This window comes from Falco rusticolus, chromosome 13 (genome assembly GCF_015220075.1).
Source record: "Falco rusticolus isolate bFalRus1 chromosome 13, bFalRus1.pri, whole genome shotgun sequence".
Taxonomy (NCBI): domain Eukaryota; kingdom Metazoa; phylum Chordata; class Aves; order Falconiformes; family Falconidae; genus Falco; species Falco rusticolus.
In genome coordinates, this window is record NC_051199.1 from 10167020 (window position 1) to 10186890 (window position 19871).

The 19871-nt window shown below is 47.2% G+C and overlaps 1 protein-coding gene across 1 annotated transcript in view; it reads left to right on the forward strand.

Annotated features, from left to right (window-relative positions):
- The first annotated feature begins 2987 nt into the window (after nt 1–2987).
- Nucleotides 2988–19871, forward strand: part of SGPP2 (sphingosine-1-phosphate phosphatase 2) — a 40138-nt gene continuing 23254 nt past the window's right edge. Inside the window, exons 1-2 of the mRNA XM_037406572.1 lie at nt 2988–3235; nt 17402–17560. Of these exons, the coding sequence (XP_037262469.1) occupies nt 3023–3235; nt 17402–17560 (372 nt within the window). The 5' untranslated portion in view covers nt 2988–3022. The remainder of the gene's footprint in view (nt 3236–17401; nt 17561–19871) is intronic.

Consider the following 19871-nt stretch of genomic DNA (forward strand, 5'->3'; position numbering starts at 1 on the left):
TCCCTTCCCCTGATACCAGTGACATCTCATAACGCAGTGACTGTGCCTGCTCTACGGCAGTTTCAGCCGAGGCTTCGGTTTGTCCACGTTCACATCATCCCAGTGTTTTTTGGCTTAGAAAACTGCAGCTCTGACATTTGTGTGTATAACTAACAACCTGCCGCCACCTCAAAGGGCTGTCAGCTGAAGTAACTCGAAGTACAATCTTCTGCAGCGAAACGCGGTTGCTGTCTGCAGAGCGATGGTAAAAGTCATGCTCGTATTTGCTCCTCCAGACCCATTCCCTCGGCTTACAAGTCAAAACAAGACTTGTCTGGATGTCAGGATTGCAAACTCACGCTGGCATTCGAAAACTGAGCTGTGTTCTCCTAGCATCATTTTCCACCCCCAGTCGTGGAATTTGTACTTTGCTGTTAGCTTTGTTGATGCTGGAGGCAAAATTATCCACCGTCATGACAGTGACACCCGTTGTTGTTAAGGAAATGCCTTCAGCATAAGGCACTATTTTCAGCTTTCTCAAAAGTTGTCCTTTGTATCCTCATCTTCCATGCTTATCCTCAGCCCAGAGGTGATTTTCTTCCCTTGTGAAAACATAGCTGAATGCTGACCAGCTATTAGTGAGATATTTTGGCCTTAGATGAGGTAGTTTCACCAGCTAAAGCTTTAAAAACGGGTTTTGTAGCTGGACAGTTTATAAATAGCTTCTTTTAAACACTCTCAGAATGCTATTCATCTAGTCCTTTGTAGTGATGTTTTTTCCACTGGTTTTACAGAAAACTGCCTTTCTAAATGTCAGAAAATCTGTATGGGCCGGGACAGCTCTTGAATTTTTCATTTGTTTACTTTTGAGATTTTTTTTCTAAAGCAAATCTTTCAAGGAGCCAAACCTTGAGTATTTTTCTTGGCCATCAGAGGTAGGTCTCAGGAAAATGTGATTAGAGCATTGTTCTGAAAGAGGAATAGAAGAGGAATGATTCATACTCTCGGTTCGAGCAAGAATAAACAAGTTGTTCCCTGAGCAGTGCAAATGATAAAACAAACTTCCTATAGATTTTTGCTCTGTATTACTAGGCAATTCCCACTGCAACAGTCATTCTTCTGCCCTCGGTTCTCTCCTCAAACCCTCCATCCTCTTCGTGGTGCAGACACCTCCTGCTGATATGCTACAGTCCTTCCTACGATCCTCTGGGCCATCCTGGAAGTACCTGTGCTTCCCTCTTCCCAAAGCTGCGCCCCTGCATCCTGCAGCTGTGCCCGTACCTGTTAGGTACCTGACAGGCCAGGGGCGGAATTGCCAGCAGCATGCCTGGAAATGAGCGTGTCTGGGATGGGGCCATCAGGCAGCCCGAATTGTGCCATCATTGGCTTATGTACCACTTATAATTGCTTATATTGATTTAATGAGTGTTAGGCATCTTGCCTCTCCAGGTTTTCCACAAATCCCTTTAGCTGGATATTTGCACCCCTGGGCCCCCAAGCACCTTTGTAAAATGTCCCCACGCCACCAACCTAATTAGGGCCAGCTCATTTCTAAGCTAGGAATGACAGGCAGCATCCCTTACGCATGCAGCCTGATTTTGCAAAGGGTTACTGCAGTCTTGACTTAAGGGGTGCTTAAAGATCCTTCAGGCATGCTTCAGACCCGGGGTTGCATTTTTTTTTCAGTGACATTGCAATTCCAGCTTTGCTTTTCCCCCCATTCCCCAGGGGTTCGTATCCGCGTGCGGATTCCCTTGTGAGGTGGGAGGGCTGGCTTGCTCTGGTGTTCCCATCCCACAGAGCAGCAGGAGGGTCCCAGGCCTGGCTTTATCCAGCACTTTACTACTCAAGCTGGCGTAAGGAAATACAGGGGTAAACCTGCACGTAGCTGTTGTGTGCAAACGCCTCTGCTAAAACAATCTACTAACGTAATCTAAGGGCTAATGCCAAGAAAAGGGTAAACTCTTCAAAGCAGTTTCCTCCCATACCCTCTGTGGCTTTCTTGGAAGCCTCAAGACAAACCAAGAGCTGGAGTGCTCAAAGACATGGACAAGGCGGATTAAAATTAACACTAGGTAGAAATCCCCTCCCAGCTTTTTTAAAAATATTTATTTATTTTATTTTAATTTTTTATTTTGGGGGCTTTATTAGGTTTAGAGTAAGTTTGGAAAAGAAATCTCAGTCATCCTGAATTCTTATTGGCCGGCTGCTGAGGCACACTCCCACTAACCTAGGTGTCTGCCTGAAGAAGAATTAGGTAGAAGCTGGCTACAAGCTGTTAGTTCTATTTTAATACTTGGGAAGTATTATAATGACAATGGGGAGACACAGGTATGTAGGCAGATCAGATAAATATTGACTTGTGGTTGGCAAAGAGAAGTTTTAAAATACCTACAGAGTGCCAGTGCTGGCCATGCACATTCATTCCTGCATTCTTTCTTTCCGCTGTGTCCCTGGATGAGCTCCTGTCTCACTGCCATCAGCAGCAGAACTCCCAGCCGCACCAGCGGGGCAGCAGTTTTACTCTTCAGATGAACGTGTTAAAAACTCTTGTGCGTGTCGCCACATAGGGGGACAAAATAAGAATGAAATCGTTTTGAAGGGTCTGTCTGTAATACAATGACAATAACCGTGAAGGCACTATGGACCGAACTCATCCAGCTGTACGGAAGTCAGTCTATGTAGAAGGAATTAAGCAATATAAATGCAATTTTTAATTGAAATGCTACCCTTGTGGATGTTTCATGTATCTGAGAAACAGGAAAAAGAACAGAAAAGTTTCCCAGCTGCTTATGGGTGCACCTAATAAATTATACAGCCATTTAAAAAAAAAACCGCACTGAATTTCCCGCCGCCGCCGGGCGGGGGCCGGCCGGGGTACCCCGGCAGCGCGGGGGCAGGCGCACGGCCCGGCCGGCAGAGGGCGCTGGCGGGCACCGCACCTGTGCGGGGCGGGGCGGGGCGGGGCGGGGCGGGCGCACCTGGCCGTGGCCGCGGGGCCGCCGGGCGCCGGGCGGGTGGTGGCGGCGGCGCTGCCGGCAGCATGGCCCGGCTGCTGGGCACCCTGCGCGGCTCCCAGCCCGTGGCGCGCTTCCAGCGCTGCTGCGGGCTCTTCCCCGCCGGCGAGGAGGGCGGCGGCGACCCCGCGGAGGGGCCCCGGGACCGCGGCGCCTGTAACGGCGCGGCCGCGCCGCGCCGCCTGGCAGCCCGTGGCCGCGGCCCCCCCGGCGGGTTGCGGAGCGGCTGCGGCCCGCAGGTGAGTGCGGCGGGGGGCGGCCGGGCCGGGCCGGACTGTGAGTCAGCAGAGCCGCCCGCGGCCGTGCGCGCCGGGGCTCCCTGGGGGGGCTCCTGCCGCAGCCCCCCGCCTGCCCCGGGGTGGGGATGGAGGGGGGGCGGTGCCGGCGAGCGCTGCGCCGTGCCTTCATCCCGGCTCCGCCGCGGGGGGAGCTCGGGGGGGCTCACCGCACCTCCCCCATCGCTAGCGCCCCCGCAGCGAGGCGGTGGGTGTGTGCCGGGCCCTGCCTTCGGAGGCGCCTGGCGGAGCGCAGCCCCCTTCCCCCACGCCCCCGCCCCGGGATGGCGGCGTTCCGCAGCGCTGCCCCCCGGGATGCCAGTGTTCCCGTGGGCAGCGGCTGGGAAGCGGCTCCGGGTCGCTGCCGGGGGGTGTCGGGGGTCCGGGCTGCGCTGCCGCGGGCCGCGCACGACCCGGCGTTCCGTGTCATTCCCTTGGGAAGGGAGCGGGGAAGGGCATGACGCAAGCCGTGTGTACAGGCTGGATGACCTGCTTTTTCTCCGGCTGTGATGGCAAGAACTCATTAAGATCGCTTCGCGGTGCCGTTCGCAGGGAGGTGTGACAACGGGCTCGCAGGCGCTACCTGCAAAATACACACGGGCCGGCCTGAGCGCTGCGACTGCCGCCCCTTCCGTCCTGTTTCACCCTTCCCTGTGCTACATCTAGTGCTTGAGGTCCCCTTTCAAGCATCTAAAATTCTTCATCGGCCACTGCTCGACTCTCTCTCCAGTAAAGGATGAGGACAGGTGGGACAGTCCTGCAGCCTGTTCGCTTCCCAACTCCAGTAAACTATTTTTGGTAAATTACACAGTGAATTCACTGAAAGACTTGGTTTCACTACTGATTTGAGGAGTGACATAGTTGATGTCACCGTGTTGATACTGAAGTCCTGTCCAAGTTAATGTTCTGTGATTGCAGCCGTTCGCTTTACCTTTAGCCGGTTGTTTTGTGTTTCACAAACTAAGACGTAACTGCCTTTGTTTTAAGGCTGAGTCTCTCCTGGGTGAGACTCCACGAGACCTCGAGACAGAAGCAGAAGGGTTTGGTTCCACATAATTAGGACGCTCACTTCTGAAACACATGGAAGCTGGATTCAAACCCGAAGGAAATGGAGATGGGAGTAATGGCTTGAGCAGTGTTTCAGTGAAGTGCTAGAATTATGAAGATAGATTCTCTGCTCCTGTGAAAATTAATTTTTACAGAAAGGGTCTTCTGCAGCCTGCCAGGAGATGCAAAAAGGGACTTTAGGTTTTCCGTATCCCAAACCCCATACTCACTGCCCTGTTGCTAAATGAACTGGGGCTGCCCTGATGTATCTGCAGAGAAGTGGGTTTAGGAATCCAATGCACACAGCAAAGTCCTTGGTTGTAAACTCTCTGTGGGCAGTGGTATTTTTTTGCTCCTAGCTGTATGCGTTTGCAGAAAGGTGCTTAAGCACTGCCCTTGTGTCTCACTCCTGGTAACCTTGGGTGGTGCTCTGCTCAGCTTGAGCATCCCTTCTGAAGCGGGGGAGGTTCAAAGTCCATATTATCAGGACAGACGGTTTCTATGTGGTAGTAACTTTCATATTACTTTAAGAGCACTGCGTTGTGGCAGTAAAGACAAAGGTTTTCTGGTTCTCCTTCTGAAGTTCTTCGATGCTCAGTAGTTATACCTGCGAACACAGAGTATATTGCACGACTGAGTGAGGAAGACATGAACAGTTGGCCAGATGCTGGGTCTGCCGTGGCTCCATCTCTCCAGGACATTCCCCCTTCCTTTTGCTTCAGCTCTCAGGGCCCCTGCAGCTGATGTGGGCTGGATCACATGCAGAGGTGGCCGGGCTGGAGAGACTCTGGGGAAAGGGAGCTGAGGGCTGGCACCTGGTGGTGGTTTGGGAGGGGATGGACATGCCTGGTAGGGATGGATGCCATACTGTGTGGAGAGAAGAGGGTAACGAGACAGGACAGCTCTTCATCTGGGAGAAGGAGGCCTTTAATTACCTGCATGTGTTTGTTGCCAGTGGTGCTGCTTGTGACGTATCAGTGTCATCTTTTATGTATAACCTCCAGATTATATGTTGGTTTGGTTTGGTTTTTTAAAACAAGTCAGCAAGGCCTCGTTACAGTGGTCAGCAGTGCAATGAGTGGCTGTTATTTCTGAATCTTTATAATTCAGTCCTGTCTGCTCCACAGGAGCTGCCCTGAAATGACGAGACAAGGAACGACATACTTAGATGTGATGGTGAGGGCTGCATGTGTTTCTTAAATATTGAATCAGTTGCCTAGCTTGTGTTCTTGATGTTCCCTTGGTTACCAGATAGAAGCACTTTTTATTACCTCAAGTGAAAACTCAGCTATATGAGCGTGCTATAAAACGGTGCTAGTCTAACACTCTAGCTGGATTTATGCCCTGACTTGGACTTGGTATTGGACCCATGGGCTTTTAGTGAAGGAGCTGTCAGATTTTATTACTACAGAAGACAAGACAGTAACTTCCTGTAATTATCCTGTCTCTAGCTAATACTACTTTGCTTTCTGTATTCCTTTCTAATATTTGATTTGCAGGGAGTTTATTTCTGAAGCTGCCTGAAAGATTTCTTTTCCTGATGCTCTGTATGAAGTCCTAGAATTGCCCACTTAAAAATTCTGACTTAACTTTCTGAAGACTTCTCCAGTGTTTTAGTAAGCAGCCAAATAAATGGTACATGTATTTAAAAAGTGGAGTCTTGCTTATCTAACCTCCTGATGGACTTTTGCTGATGAAATTGATAACCTGAATTAAAGGGGACAAAATAAAAAAAATTTCTTTTATTCAAAGTTCTCTGTAGAGATTTGTTTGTTTTTTTCTTCACTCTTCCTTTTTCCAGATGCTTTATCATCCCTGAGATCTTATCTTTCTGCCTTTAAAAGAGTACAGTTCATATTTACACTGTAGTTATACCTTAACTGTCAGAACTGCTCCGAACTGGTGCAGTGTTTACAAATGATGTTTAGTGATTGTATAGCTCTTGCTTGTTAGGTGAGGAGGTGAATAACCAGGGTAACAGCAAGATGATGGTAGCAGGAATGGAAAAGGTAGGTAAAAACTGTGTATGCATCTCTGATGTGTTGCAGTCCCTGAAAATGTAGTTGATTACTGGCATGACATCGAATACAGCACTGCTGTTGCTGTGATGGCATGCCTGCTTAATTTGGAGTAGTCTTGCTCTAGAGCTTGAGTCAAGGTCGCTCTTCTGTGGTGTTCCCTTGCAGTAGATTTTTGCATCAGCCTCACAGCCTTGCTTTTGAAATCATATTACTGCCTTACTCAGTTTCACATTGTTTTGCTTTCCACGCAGCGTTAAGTTGGCAGTAGCTGAGGTAGGTTCAGCAGGTGCGACAAACCCTTGTGAGGAAGGCCCACAGGCACCATTAGGAGAGCTGGCAGCAAGGCATTGCTGCCTCAAGTGCTAGTGCTTTGTCCTCCTAGAGAACATAGCTGAACTTTTGGAAGTCCCCTGGTTTGGAGCTGCAGCTGGAGAAACGTGAGGTTCAGTTTCTTATTTCGATAGGTAAGCGCAAGTCTTACGTTCCTCGTTCCTCTGCATCACTCCTGCTGCTGTGGTACTTGGTGCTTAGCTCTGCCCTGCCCAGTGCGGCTGCCGAGGGAGCTTCCCTGTCTTGCATGTGTCCGATTTTTGGTTTAAGGTTCCCAATGGAAAGCAGCTGGTAAGAGATGCTGTTGGTCCGTATGAACGAGGCAGTTTCATGGGATGGTTTTGGCCAGCCCTGTGAGGGATGGTCCTTTGGAAGATGACAGTACAGTTGCATCCCAGATTCAAGCAGTGGGTGGCAACCCTGTGTACCCTGTGGAGACCTGCTAGCGCTGGGTTTGCTGCTCCTCCAGGAGAAGACCAGTGTCCCTTCTGGAGAGCAGGCAGCAAAGCCAGGCACGTGCCATTTGCTACTGGTGTCTAGTCATCTGCTAGATCTTGCTGCAGAAACACCTGATGCTGACAAAAGTTTGTGAAACTTCGCTCGCTGATTGTAACAGGTATTGTGCGTGGTGCCTGGTGTAGGGGGAGCTGCTTCGGGTGCAGTGGGTGGCGGTGCAGGGGGCATGCGAGGGGCTGCGGCTGGAGCCTGAGCCCTTACGCCAATGGTCAGGTGCTTTGTGACTCAGCACTTCCCAGCTCCCTGCCTGAGTCATCCTTCTGGAGGCCGCTGGACCTCATAATGAGAAGCTGTCAGGATCCTAGGATTAATTCCAGTGTTTGGAGGTGAGCCACTTACTGTTTTATAATTCTGCTGAATGTCTTAGGCTATTAGCTCAGATATCAACCAGAAGACTAAAAGCTCATCTGCTGTCATTTTCTCCTTTGGGTCTCTGGAGAACAGGGGTAGGTTTAATGGGCGAGGAGCCAGACAAAATCTATTCTCCCTGGAAAATTCCTTTGGACAGACAGTTCTTTTACTTTACCTCGCCTGTACGCTCTGCAGGGAATATTTATGGGTCATCTGGGCGATGGAAGGTGCCTGTTGGCTGCTATGGCAAGTAAATCTGAGATCTGGAATGTACAGGTAGTGTTGTTTAAACAATGAGATTTTATTTGAAAATGGCTATTCAAGATCCTGCTTTATAGGGCTTCATACCAGCTCAGTGTAGTTGGCACCTGTAACTTATTTTTCCAAGGTAAACTGCTACTGGTCTAGTTTTAGAGGTACATGAATGCTTTAATATAGAGTTACATTGCTAATTTATTACTGTTAACATGTTTTTGAATATTTATTACTAGATGAGAAAACAAACTACGTTTAATCCTTCCTTTTGAAGAAAACTGGCTGTTGTAAACTACTGCTAATGGAGTCCCCTGAGCCTGTCAGTTCTGGCACACACCAAGCTGTGTGGTCATTCTGTAACAGCAGATCAGGTCGTTGTTATCCCCTTTGCAACTAGCTTGACTTGATGTAATTATAACTACTTAGTTTAATTAGGTGCATTACCTTCAGTGTTCCCCATTGCCATTTCTCTGTGTAAAAGGAGAGTGCCGAGGTACTTTGTTTTAGAAGACAGTGTTGGGCACCGCAGTTGTGCCACAAGAGCGAAGACCAAATATTGGCACGGGAAGGGGCTCAGAGTCATTGGCAGCGAGGAACTCGTTCCCTGGCAAATGTAAGGCCTGTAGATCAGGATGTATGGCATGAAGCAGGGGACAGAAAAAGTTAAGGGGGGTCTCGGGAGGAGAAGGGGGTGTGTATGGCAGGGTGGCTGCGATGCCGGTGTTGCCGGCGAGGTGCCAGGGTCAACAGTGAACTGGCACAGACGGAGGCGTTAAACCTTGCAGGCACCTGCCAAATGGTGCCAGCAGCGCGGTGCTGAAGTTGCTGGCGTGGGGAGGCTGCTGGGGTGCGGGGGGCTTCAGCCACAGGGTCACTTCTTCAGCAGTGTAGGAGGTCCTGGCTTTGAAGCAGCAGCAGGGATCCTTGAAGCAGCGCTTGCTGGCAACATCGGGTTACGTGTCGGTCTCCTTGTGTGTTTCCCCGTTGGAAACAGCTGACATCGGCATGGCCCGTGCTAATTGCAACTAATAATGAGGCAGGGAGTGAAATGAGAACATCTTATCTATGGCTCTCGTCCCTAGGGGCAGGCAGGCTGCTGAGGTGTCCTCCAACATGCCTCTCTATAGCCACAGCTGCAACTGGAGCCCCGTGTCTTCCCATTTACCGCAGTCTCTGCCTTCCAGGAGCACGTCTGCCTGGGACTCGCGCGTCTGTGATCACACTTAACCCAGAGCCTGGCCCGGCACTACCTTAGCAAACTGCTCTTTGACTCGAATCCTGGAACTACCTGTGGGGAAACAGTCACTTCTCCCTGTGCTGGCGCCTGATTATAGCAGATGAAAAAAATTATGTCAGGTGTCTGAAAAAGGGTATGGTGTTGCTTTGCCCATTTATCTTCCAGAAGCTTTGCTGCTCTGTACCTCTCAGGACAGACCTCTGCTGTGGGACCGACCTTTGTGCAAAAGCCCAGTGATTGGATTTGTGATGCTGCTGGGTGGGAACATGGGACTAATCCAGGGGGTCAAATTTCCAGGATTTTTCTATTAGTTAATTTTAGTTAAATTAACTAAAAGAGTTAAATCTAGTAGTTAATATCTAAACCTGAGTCTTAAGATGAGAACAAGCCTTTTGCTCTGAAAAGAAACGTAATGGCAATGTCCTGGTTCTCCACAGTCATTTGGCCATTCTGGCATGCCTCTCTTTGGAGAGGTTAGGCTTCTGCGGAGGAGCTGGGAGCTCCTCACAGCTGGTGTGCCGGGGAAAACTGAGCTGAGGGGCTTCCTGTGCCACCTCCTCCAGATCTCTGTGTGGGTATCTAGCAGCCATGCAGGTCCTCGTAATGCTCTGACTCGTGTTTTGGTAGGGAGTCAGAAATACGAGGTGGTGGTGCTCGCAGGGAGCTGGCGTGTGTGGCCAGCTAATGCTGTGCAGTTTGAAAGATGCTGTTGCGTGATACATCCTTCTTCTATCCAAAAATGCTATAAGTAACACTCAGCCTTTGGAGATATGAAATACAGTTGAGTTTCAGAGGAATTTGATCTCCGTTTTGAAGCTGCAGTCCCTGTCCTTCTGAATTGTCTGTAATAGACTTTCTCTAGTCCTTAACTCATGTTTTTTCTTGCCTCTGTCCACAGACGCTGCAGCTACCTAACCTAAGGAATGACTTCCTTGGATGCTTGCACCTACAGGCGTAGGCTCTGTGGTGCACCTCACAAAATTGCAATCTAATTTTCGCAAATTAAAACTCAATTAAACAAACCTGTTCTTCCACTGTAAAACAGGGAGGAAGGAAGCCTTTCCTTTCGGCCCTTCCCTCTCCTGCCTGTCTCTTGCCCTGTTGTTTCCTTATTGCACAAATCAACCAGTTCTTCCTGGAACGTAGGAGGATGCTGAAGCGTGTGGGAAACTCACCCACCGCTTGTCAGGGCACCTGAAACAGCCGAGTCCAGCCTGCCTAACCTTGGGTTGGCAAAGCAGGGCTGGGAGAACGGAGGAGGTGAGCTGCCTTCACAGTGCTCATCAAGGAGATGCACGCAGCCCTACTTAGGCTGGTGTTGTGTGGCTTTCTTGGCAGGAAACTGCTGTTGACGCACATCGGTGATTAAAAACAAAAGCATAAGAAGTGGACGCCTGGGGATTTACTTGGGCAACTGGAATGACCATGAGAGGGACAACTTTCCATAAAGAACATGCAAGGAAATAAAGGCATTACCCTCCTGTCAGGAATGTGTGTATAGGTGTTTGCTCAAAAGTCTGAAGACCATGGTGGAAGGTAGACCTCTCTGCGTTTCTCTGAATTATATTGGAAGAACAGGGCTAAAGCATAATTCTGATACCACGAGACCACTGTTGTGGAGAAGATTGTCTAATCTTGCCTTTTTACTAACCAGCTCATGCTTTGGAGCTCTTGCAAGTTTGGGGATTGGACTAGATGACCTTTAAAGGTCCCTTCCAACCTTAACTGTTCTATGATTCTGTGAATCATGGATGTCAATTCTCCAGGCATCGGCTGAGAAAGGGATATACAGAGTTGAATAGCCTGCAGGTTTGAGTGCCACGGAGAACACCTTTTGATGGAAAGCGATGAGTACAGAGGCCTTTTAGGACAGGTGTCATTGCCATGTGGAAGTAGCTGGAAACGTCGGTGTGAGGGGCGTGCTGCCTGGGAGATGCTGTTTAGGAGGAGCTGTGGGTAGGCTGGAGGAGGGACAGAAATCAGTCTTGTCAAGCTGAAGGTATGTTTGAAAACTAACTTCTGTTCAATAGGTGCAGATACCTATTGAACAAACAAGTGTAGTAAATACTGAGCTGCAGAATGGAAAAGAATAGACTTGGGAGTGCTTTCATGAATGAAAACAATGGTTTGAGGAGATCACAGACTGAGCATGGTTCAATGGTGGCATGCTGGTTTGAAAACAGCCTGCAGACAGCTGAAATTGTGCAGGACTGTTCCTTCGGCGTTACTGTGTCGTGTCTGCTCTTTGGGCCCTGTAATTCAAGACAGGCACGTTAAGTCTGGAAAATGCTAAATGTCTTCTGTAAGAAATACCAGGTGGTGAAGCAGTGGAAGAGAGGACAGTTTATGCCCTATTTGAACAGTTGTAGCAAGCTACTCTCATGTCTGCCTTCAGAGGAAGGAAACAATTTGTTTGTCGTCTGCAGTAGGTAAGAAAGTAGGCAGATTTAAATTCCCAGTAAGAAAATTTCAGGCTGGGCAGCAGGAGAGCAAAGCACTTCGAGAGCACCTGGAGCAAGCGGTGGAACCTCCCCCATTGGCGTCTGTAAGAACAGGGGGGACAAACGTCTGTCAGTGATGGGAGCATGAGCAGCCTGTCCTTGGTGGTCCAGCCAGGCTGGGCTTCGGTTAGGCTGGCTTTCAGGAAAGCTGAGGTGGTCTTTCCAGCTGACTGCAGGCGTAGTCCTTCACAAGCAGCATCAGCCTCATTAGCAGCCATTCCCCAGGTCTCTCAGAGAGAATTACAGGCTTTCCTTTTTTTTTTTAATTAACAAAGCTTTCTTTTAGGGAGATGACATAATCAATTTTTTCCTTCATTGATTCTTCCTATTAATTGCCTAAACAAGTGCTCTGTCAACTCTGGTCTTATTTTATTCCACTTTACATTTAAATGACCTGGAAGATTCTGTTACATCTACCTGTGTTCTTCCAACAGAACGAAGGAGGGGTAATTACATTATTTCAAGAGCAATATGTGGAAATACAACCTATAATTCAGCCTATCCCCCATGTGATCAGAGTGGAAGGGAAAATAACCTAAATATTAAAAAATGAAATCTTCAGGAATAAGTGAAGTGCCTTAACTGTGTGCAGGAGCTGCCCTAGCTGCGGTGTGCTGGGGGTGTGTCTGGCTCAGCCGACCATCCTTTACAGGCTGGATGAAGATGCGCTGGTGTAAGATGGGTGAGACATGACGAACGGTGTGAGAGACGTTGACAGGGCGAGTGCTGTGCCCAGTGTGGCAGTGCTGGTGGGAGTCTGGGATGCACCTCTGCCGTTTCCTACTTGACTGCTCTTTGGTCCTGTAAAATGTGTCCCCTTTCAGCCTGACAGCTTCCAGCCGTCCTGCTGCCACTGCTCTGCTGTAGTACCTTGCCGAGAGCTTTACATAGCAGCCTCCTTTGGTGCTTTGAATGGCTTAAACTACTGAAATGCTACCAGAAGTCTGCCTGACTTTGAGATGCCCTCTTGCTCTTTGCCTGAGACCACTGAAAGTACCGTGATTGCCTGCCTTGAAGCTCGCATGTCGTTACCGCTCCTGCAGCAGTTGCCTGCCTTCTGCACCACGTGGTGATCCATGGCCGTGTCCCTGCACGTGGTGCCATTAGTGCCTGCCACTGTAAATGCTTGTGCAACAGCTGTGAGTTGGATGTTGCCTATTCATGTGCCAGTCAACAAACACTTGCTGCTAACAGCAGAGCTGGTCAGAACTTCGTAGTGTTTAAGGAGGGTTTTTTTTCTGATTTCTGTTTGTCTGCATCCCCGCGTTCCTCAGTTCAGCTAGCTCTAGGTGTCTCTCCAACAACAGGGACACTGTAAACCTGGACAACTATCGCTAGCTGGCTGTGTCATGTTCTGGAAGGGATAAAAGAGAATTACTTGTTTAAAAGCCCTTGAACGGAGCGGGAAGCTCACATATATCTGAGTTTGGTTTAGTGAGTTTTTCATGCCTTGGGGCTCTGTGTGTGCATTTTGTGGGCGCTCTGTGCTGCTGCCCTCCCCTCTGCCATCTTTCAGACATCTCTGCAATGTCTTCCATGTGCCAGTGTCCCTCCTTTTGCTGGCACCTCCACCCCCTAACCTCCAGTCCTGTGCCCCCAGCCCCTCCTCCGGTGAGGGGCTGATGGCCATACCGGGATCTCCCACAGGGCACAGCCCCTTTTTCCTGGCCACCCTGTTGTTTCATCTTGGGGCGATGAGTTTCCAGTGTTGGTGATCCCAGGGAAGGTGAACTTATAGGTGCTGGGGATGTTACTGGATGCTGTCAGCTGCTCATCAGATCTTCAGAAAACTCTGCAATTGTTTGGCATTTAGCTGTGTGGGTGGATGGAGGAGCTGAAGCCTTCGATACCATGGTTTTGTTTTGTTTTTTTCTTATTTTCCAAAATCTGATCTCTGATTTTTTTTTTATTGTGACTTGAAAGGTTCTTGTATTAACTGGATGCAGTTAACAGATAGAGAAGGTGATGTAAAACGGGCTGCTCATACAGAATACTGCAGTACAGAATGATTTTTTCCTACTGGTTATACACCCCCCCAGTACTGCCCTGAGGGACTGTGTTGCCTGATTTACATTGTTTGTGTGCAGCAGCATCTAGATGGGAATTTTTGGCTTTTTGTGGTCTTTGGTGCTTTCTCTAAGTTTTGTGCCCGTTTTCAGCATGAACGGTCCCTTAAATGAGAAGTATTGCAATGCATTAACTAGGGGCTTTGGGAGGAAAGTTCCTGATCTTCTGCAAGGCAATTCTGTTGGAGGGGAAGCAAGGGACTTTGAGAACTTTAATTAAACATGCACATTTTCTGAAAGATCCAAAGTAATTGAGAGCTGAGAACAAAATGTTGGTTAATGGTATCTCTGGTTCAGGCTCTGAGCCTTGGAAGTCTGATACTGCAAAGCTCGTCTCTAGAGACAGGGCAGGGAAAGCTGATCTCTGACAAGAGAGATCCTACAAATTCAAAGGAGTGGTATCTTCACACAGCTTTTTTTTTTTTTTTTTTAAGTCTTCTTGAGGGTATACCTCTGCCTAAAAATACATTTTAAATCCATTATGTTAGTGATGTAACTGCTGTTCCTTCAGCTGTAAAGGCTAAATATTCTTGATGTACATACTTCTTAAAATTACGGATTCCTGCTGTGCTATGTCATAGTGTGTCAGTGTCTCCCAGAGCCACCATGGTGGAGGTTTGAGCTGCTCTGCTGGCCCTGTCGTTCCTGCTCCGCAGGGAGATGTTGGGATGCTCCGGGGGAGGCTGGGCGGGCAGCACCTGGTGACCCACCCCTGGCCACTGTGCAGAGGCTGTGAAACTAGGGTGGCTCACAGCAGTCATTTTCTCTGCCAGCGCTTCGGGCGAGTAGTTAATTTATGGAGGCTCACACATTCATGTGTCTCTCTTGTAATTTAAGCAGTTAAAGTTTTTCAAAAAAGGTATTTTACAGTTGATGAGTAGAGCTGTTTGTGTGAAATTACCTGTCTTCCGTGTCTGCGAATGCTGTGGCTTATTGCGTCTTGCTTCTGAAACATTCTAAAAATTCTGACTTTCTCCTACAGCCTTAATTACCACCCATTAAAACCTCTGTGATCCCGATGGAATAGAAATGGAGATGGATGGAGAGGCTGACTCACAGAAAGTGCTTCAGAGGTTGTGGAAGGCATCAGGTCACTTCAGTACATTAAAGAATAACCAAGTCTAAGGATCAGAGTTATTTAAAAGTAGAGACTGAATAAACTTCTGAGGGTGTTAGAAGATGCTAAATGTTCACACAATAATTGTCATGGCTTTTTCCTGCACTGGGGTTAGAATGAGAATGAAAAGGGATGACGAAGCACAGTTGTCTTTGCTTTCTGCAGAAACGATGGATATAACGAGGGAACATGAGCTGACCGCTGGGACCTTGCATGGGCCAGGGTGCGGGGTGCATGGAGTGGGCTTTCCGTACTTACAGTGCTATAGGGTAACAATGATTGAAAACATGGGGGTTTTGTTGGTTTGTTTTGGTTTTTTTTACCATACACGACCTAACATCAAGTGGAGCAATTCTGTGACACCTTGCATGGGGCTTGTTACCATTGTGTGTCACAGGCATCATCTGTTTGTCACCTGGCTCACACGTTGGGCTGTCAGAAACTGCTGGTGTAGTGTTCAAAACCCAGCGAAACAAAACTATTCCAAACAAGGTGGGGGTGATATCTGATAGAAAAGGAAAAGAATAAAGAAAAAGTTTTAAAAATCACGTGGAAGGTCTTGGCCCTGGTGTCTGCCTGGGAATATATTTTTAACTCAGATTTCTTTTAGAACCTGAAAAATTATTTTTTTCCTGACAAAACAGATTACTGGAATTAGAAAATTTTATCCTTCATCCCATGAGTTCCAAGTATAAAAGTGTTACTGTAGGGATGTGTCTGATCATCTTTGATCTAAAGCACATGAGCACATAATTCCTAATATGTTGGAGACTTATGCTTAATTGAGGAATTAGCGATGCCAGAAGAGGGCTTTCTCTGGGGCACGTTAAGCGTGACCAAGTACGGTTTCAGGATCTCAGGCAGAAGCATCAGAGTTGCTAATTGCACTGGGGGTGTTTTGGAAGTGGCATATGAGAGTCAAGACACTTAGACTGATTGCTCTGTCATTTGGCCAGCTGTAGCATACTGCTGCGCTGTCTTAGAGGGATGCCAGTAACTCAGCTGTGACCTCTATTACTAATACATGGGGGAAAGTCCTGTAACCCCAGTGTTCCAAAAGCATTGAATCACCTTTTATGTTTATTGATGCAAAAAATCAATTTAAATAAGTTGTGGGGTTTTTCTATGATAGGTGGATGGATGCAACTTCTTTCCATCTTGCTTTTGTTGTCTTGATGCACTTTGCTTCATCTTCATCCTGAAAGCAAATGAGGGGACTGGGACTTCTAATAGCTTTTACAATGAGTCACAATTGCATCTCTAGACTCCTTAGGCAATTTTTACTTTTCCTTACTAGTACGTAGGATGACTTTCTCTCTGCTAGATTAGTTACACAGTCAACTCCAAGCATAATAGTTTCCTTTTAGGAGAATTTTAGGAGCTTATGTCAAAGCTGTATCTTTAACTTAGTGTGGCTGTGCTGAAACCCTCATGATCTCAGCTCTCTTCTTTAGGAATTTCTTTCATCTCATGTTTACATAGCCAACTTTTCTTTTTGGGGAGGTGGAGAGAGACTAGATTGGCTCCCTTGCTCCTGCCCCCAAATCAAAAATCCTCTTTACATCATTCTCCTTTATTTTCTGAAGCATACAGGTGTTTATATAAAATGTGATTCACTTGCATATTGCTTCTGCTGACAGGGTGGGGGAGGCTTCTTAGTGGTGTCCTGGTCCCAAATGGCAGTGATAGCAGACAGCAGACCTTTCCACAAGTGGCCAAAGTCATGGCCTTAATAATACGTGCTGCTGCGTGGCTTCCCAGCTCTGGTGGGCTGGTGCACCATTATAGAAGAGAGAAAACAAGCATGTTGGGTAGAGTTCATCTAATGAAATCATCTGGCTGCCAAATCCAGAGAAAAGTGCAGTCAGTACCTTAATAAAATGAATAAAGTCCCAAACAGCGTCACCTGATACTTTTTGCAATACATATGCTGGTAATATTTAAAGAGACAACCTGGTGGTGGTTATTCAAAGATATTGGAGGGAAAATTTGGTGGTGACAGGGGCAGCTCTTCTCTCTGCCCACTTGCAGCCTTGTTTTCCCCCAGATCTGCTCATGCAGTTGCGATTGTGGAGCCAACTTGCATATAAGGGCTGCGGCATCTCCGTGCGGGGCGATCCCGTGAGCATCCCACCGAGGGGGAGCGCGGGGTCAGAAGCATGCAGAAGAGCCCAGTGTTGAGGGCAGTACAGGGGATGCTGTTGCCAGCAGCACCTGACGGCAAATTTCAGGGACTAGCAGGGTGAACTTTGCCTGCTATACTGATGCAAATTTTTAAATGAAATGTTTCAGTAACTGCAGTTTACTTTCTTCATCTCAAAACACATTTCCAATGAAAGTGATGGTGGCTCTCTATCTACAGATGTAGAAACTTCACAATTAATGCATTGGTGCCCTTTTATGAAATATACTTGATTTCCCTGGAGGAAAGACTGATCTGATCCTTGGAAAATCTTTGTCGATGTGACTGCTACCCTTAATTAGTTTGAATAGATTTCCAGTCTGCAGGAAATGTAGTTGAGCTATTGCTATAGCCTTCATTTTAGTATAAAAATTTAACTTCATTTCATGACACTTGTTCCAACAAATTATTTGGTTTAAGGGCTGGGAACTGTAACAGTTAAAATATCTTAAATGCTTGCTATAATAGCTAATTCACTAAAACTTTCTAAAATCTTTTCATTTCCAGGGTTGTACGCAGAAGTATATTGTGAAGAACTACTTCTACTACTACTTGTTCAAGTTTTCGGCTGCTTTGGGAGAAGAGATTTTTTATATCACTTTCCTTCCATTTATTTACTGGAACATTGACCACTCTGTGTCTAGGAGGATGATAATTATTTGGTCTGTAAGTATTTCTATGACTTATTTAAACATGTAGTTGTTAATTCTCTAACTGTAGTAAATGAATATTTAAGAATAAGAATTACCCTTCAAACAAACAAAAAAAGCCAAGATTATTTATGTGTAACTTGTGTGTTGAGGAAGCAGAGGCATTGGGATGCTGAGAGAGGAGGGAAGAGAGAGTAGGTGACTGTTCATCGCTGTTACATCTCAAACTGATGTTTTTTCAGCCCAATAACTGATTGAGCTGCTTTTGATAGGCTTTGCACAGAACAGCTGCGAAAACACTTCTTTCCTAATGTGTCATGGTGTTTTAAGGATAATTTTTCATCAGTTTGTGAAATCTTTCTCTTTTACCCCAATTTCTTTTGCATAACCTCTTCATACCATTCTGGCTTGGTTGAAATTAGTATAAACCTAAGAGAAAGGGGATGCACAGGCTGCAGTGGAATAAACAGGGTGTTTCTGCAGTCACTTGAGGAGAAAAAAATAATCAAATTCTTTGTTGAAGACTTAAAAGCATTGGGTTTGGTTACTTTGAGAGCATTCTCAAATTAGCTGGCGTCAACATTGCTTTAGCCTTCACAAATGTGGTTTGGGGTACCCAGAGTAATGTGTTTCCATTCTGGCACTGAAAACCAGAAGATGACCAGGCACTTCAGTCTGGGAATGGCTCTTGTTTTGTTGCTGCCATTGCTTATCTTGGTATCAATCAGATCTTTTCTGCCGAAATAAGACCATTTTAGAACAAAGAAGGGAGGTAGGGAGCATCTTTGGCAGATGGCAAACCCTGGAGGTTTAGCTGTCAATCTACATTGATTTGAGAAATTGAAGCTGGGTAAAAAGACCTGGATGTGGTATCTAGCTTTGTTCCTTTACAGAGAAACTTCTCCTTGATTTTTTTGATCCTTGACCATTTTGATTAATAATATTCTGTCTTTTATCCAAATTATATGATGAGAAATAATAAAAGCAATCTGAATTGGGTCCTACATTTGAGATGCACCCAGCCTTGGACAGAAGGCATCAGTTGTTCTGTGCCAGTAACCCGAGTCAATACATTTTATAAAGAGAACATGAAAAATAACTTGCAGATGAAATTTAGAAGTAGGTGGACACTGTATAATTAGAGCTGGGTTTGGGCCAGGAGTACACCTACTTCTTCTGGAAACGTGCCACAGAAGATGATAATTGGTAGTCACTGCCTTCTGGGTTTGCATATTGCTCAAAAAAATGACTCTTCAGAGCTCCTTGCGTGCCTCTCTGCAGACTTGCCTTGCCTTTGCCTTGCAAGGAGTCCGCCTGAGTCCTGGCCAGGTTTAGGCTGGTTTAATTAGGGTATTCAAGCATGTGATATTATGTTTACGAATGTTATTTTTCCTGTTACAGAGGGAGTTGTGGAGTTGTATTGTACACTGAAAAGGAGAAGCTGTTTTAAATACACAGGCTTGTGACAATCTGTAGTTTTAAAAACATTTTAATTATGTGTGATTGTGAAATGGCTAAAAATGTCTATGCAGGCTATCTGTTACTGTTATGGGAAGCTCAGCTGAGTGGCTTGTTTGCTGGCAAGCAGGCTGTGAGCAGGAATGGGCCTTCATGGTGCTGTGAGCGGTGTCAGTCTGTTTTCGATGCCTTGGTCATGTACATGACAGCAGGATCGGCTTAGCTGCACGGGCGCTGCCAGGGTGTTCAGTGTGACAAAGCTGTGCTTTTAACTCACTGGAAGGCTTTTGGCGACAGCACTGGAAGGATGCCTGGCTGGTGGCACGGTGGGGAGCGGCAGTGCGGGTCTGCAGGCTGTCTGCAATTCAAGGTTTTAAAGAAATGCTTCTGAAGGGATGATGATGTGGGGCTTAGAACAGCTGTGCTGGATAAAAGTAAAAATCCAGGTAGCCTGGTAGTCTCTGACAACTGCTGCTGGTAGAAGGCTAGGAAGGGCACGAAGGGGCGAGTGCAGCATCCAGGCACGGTCTGCAGAAGGCTCTTATCCAGCTGGGGAGAGGAGGTGGTATCAAGCCAACTGCTTGGGATGGGGAGAGGTTGTTAGTGAAGCTTTTCAGCAGGGAGAGAGATGATGGACCAGCAATGACCTTTTCGTGCACCTGGTGCAGAGCACGGGGGTATGTTGGGAGCACACGCTGGAGAAGCACGGTCTGCAGGGATGGCATGATGAAGGGGGTCAGACCACCCTACGGGAGAGGTGGGCTCACCCTCAGGCGCTGGAGAAACAGTAGTGCTGGCTGCGGTACTTCATTTTGTGGTCTTGGGGACTTAAACCTGTGAGTTTCTGCCTCAAGTTGGAAATGAGAGTC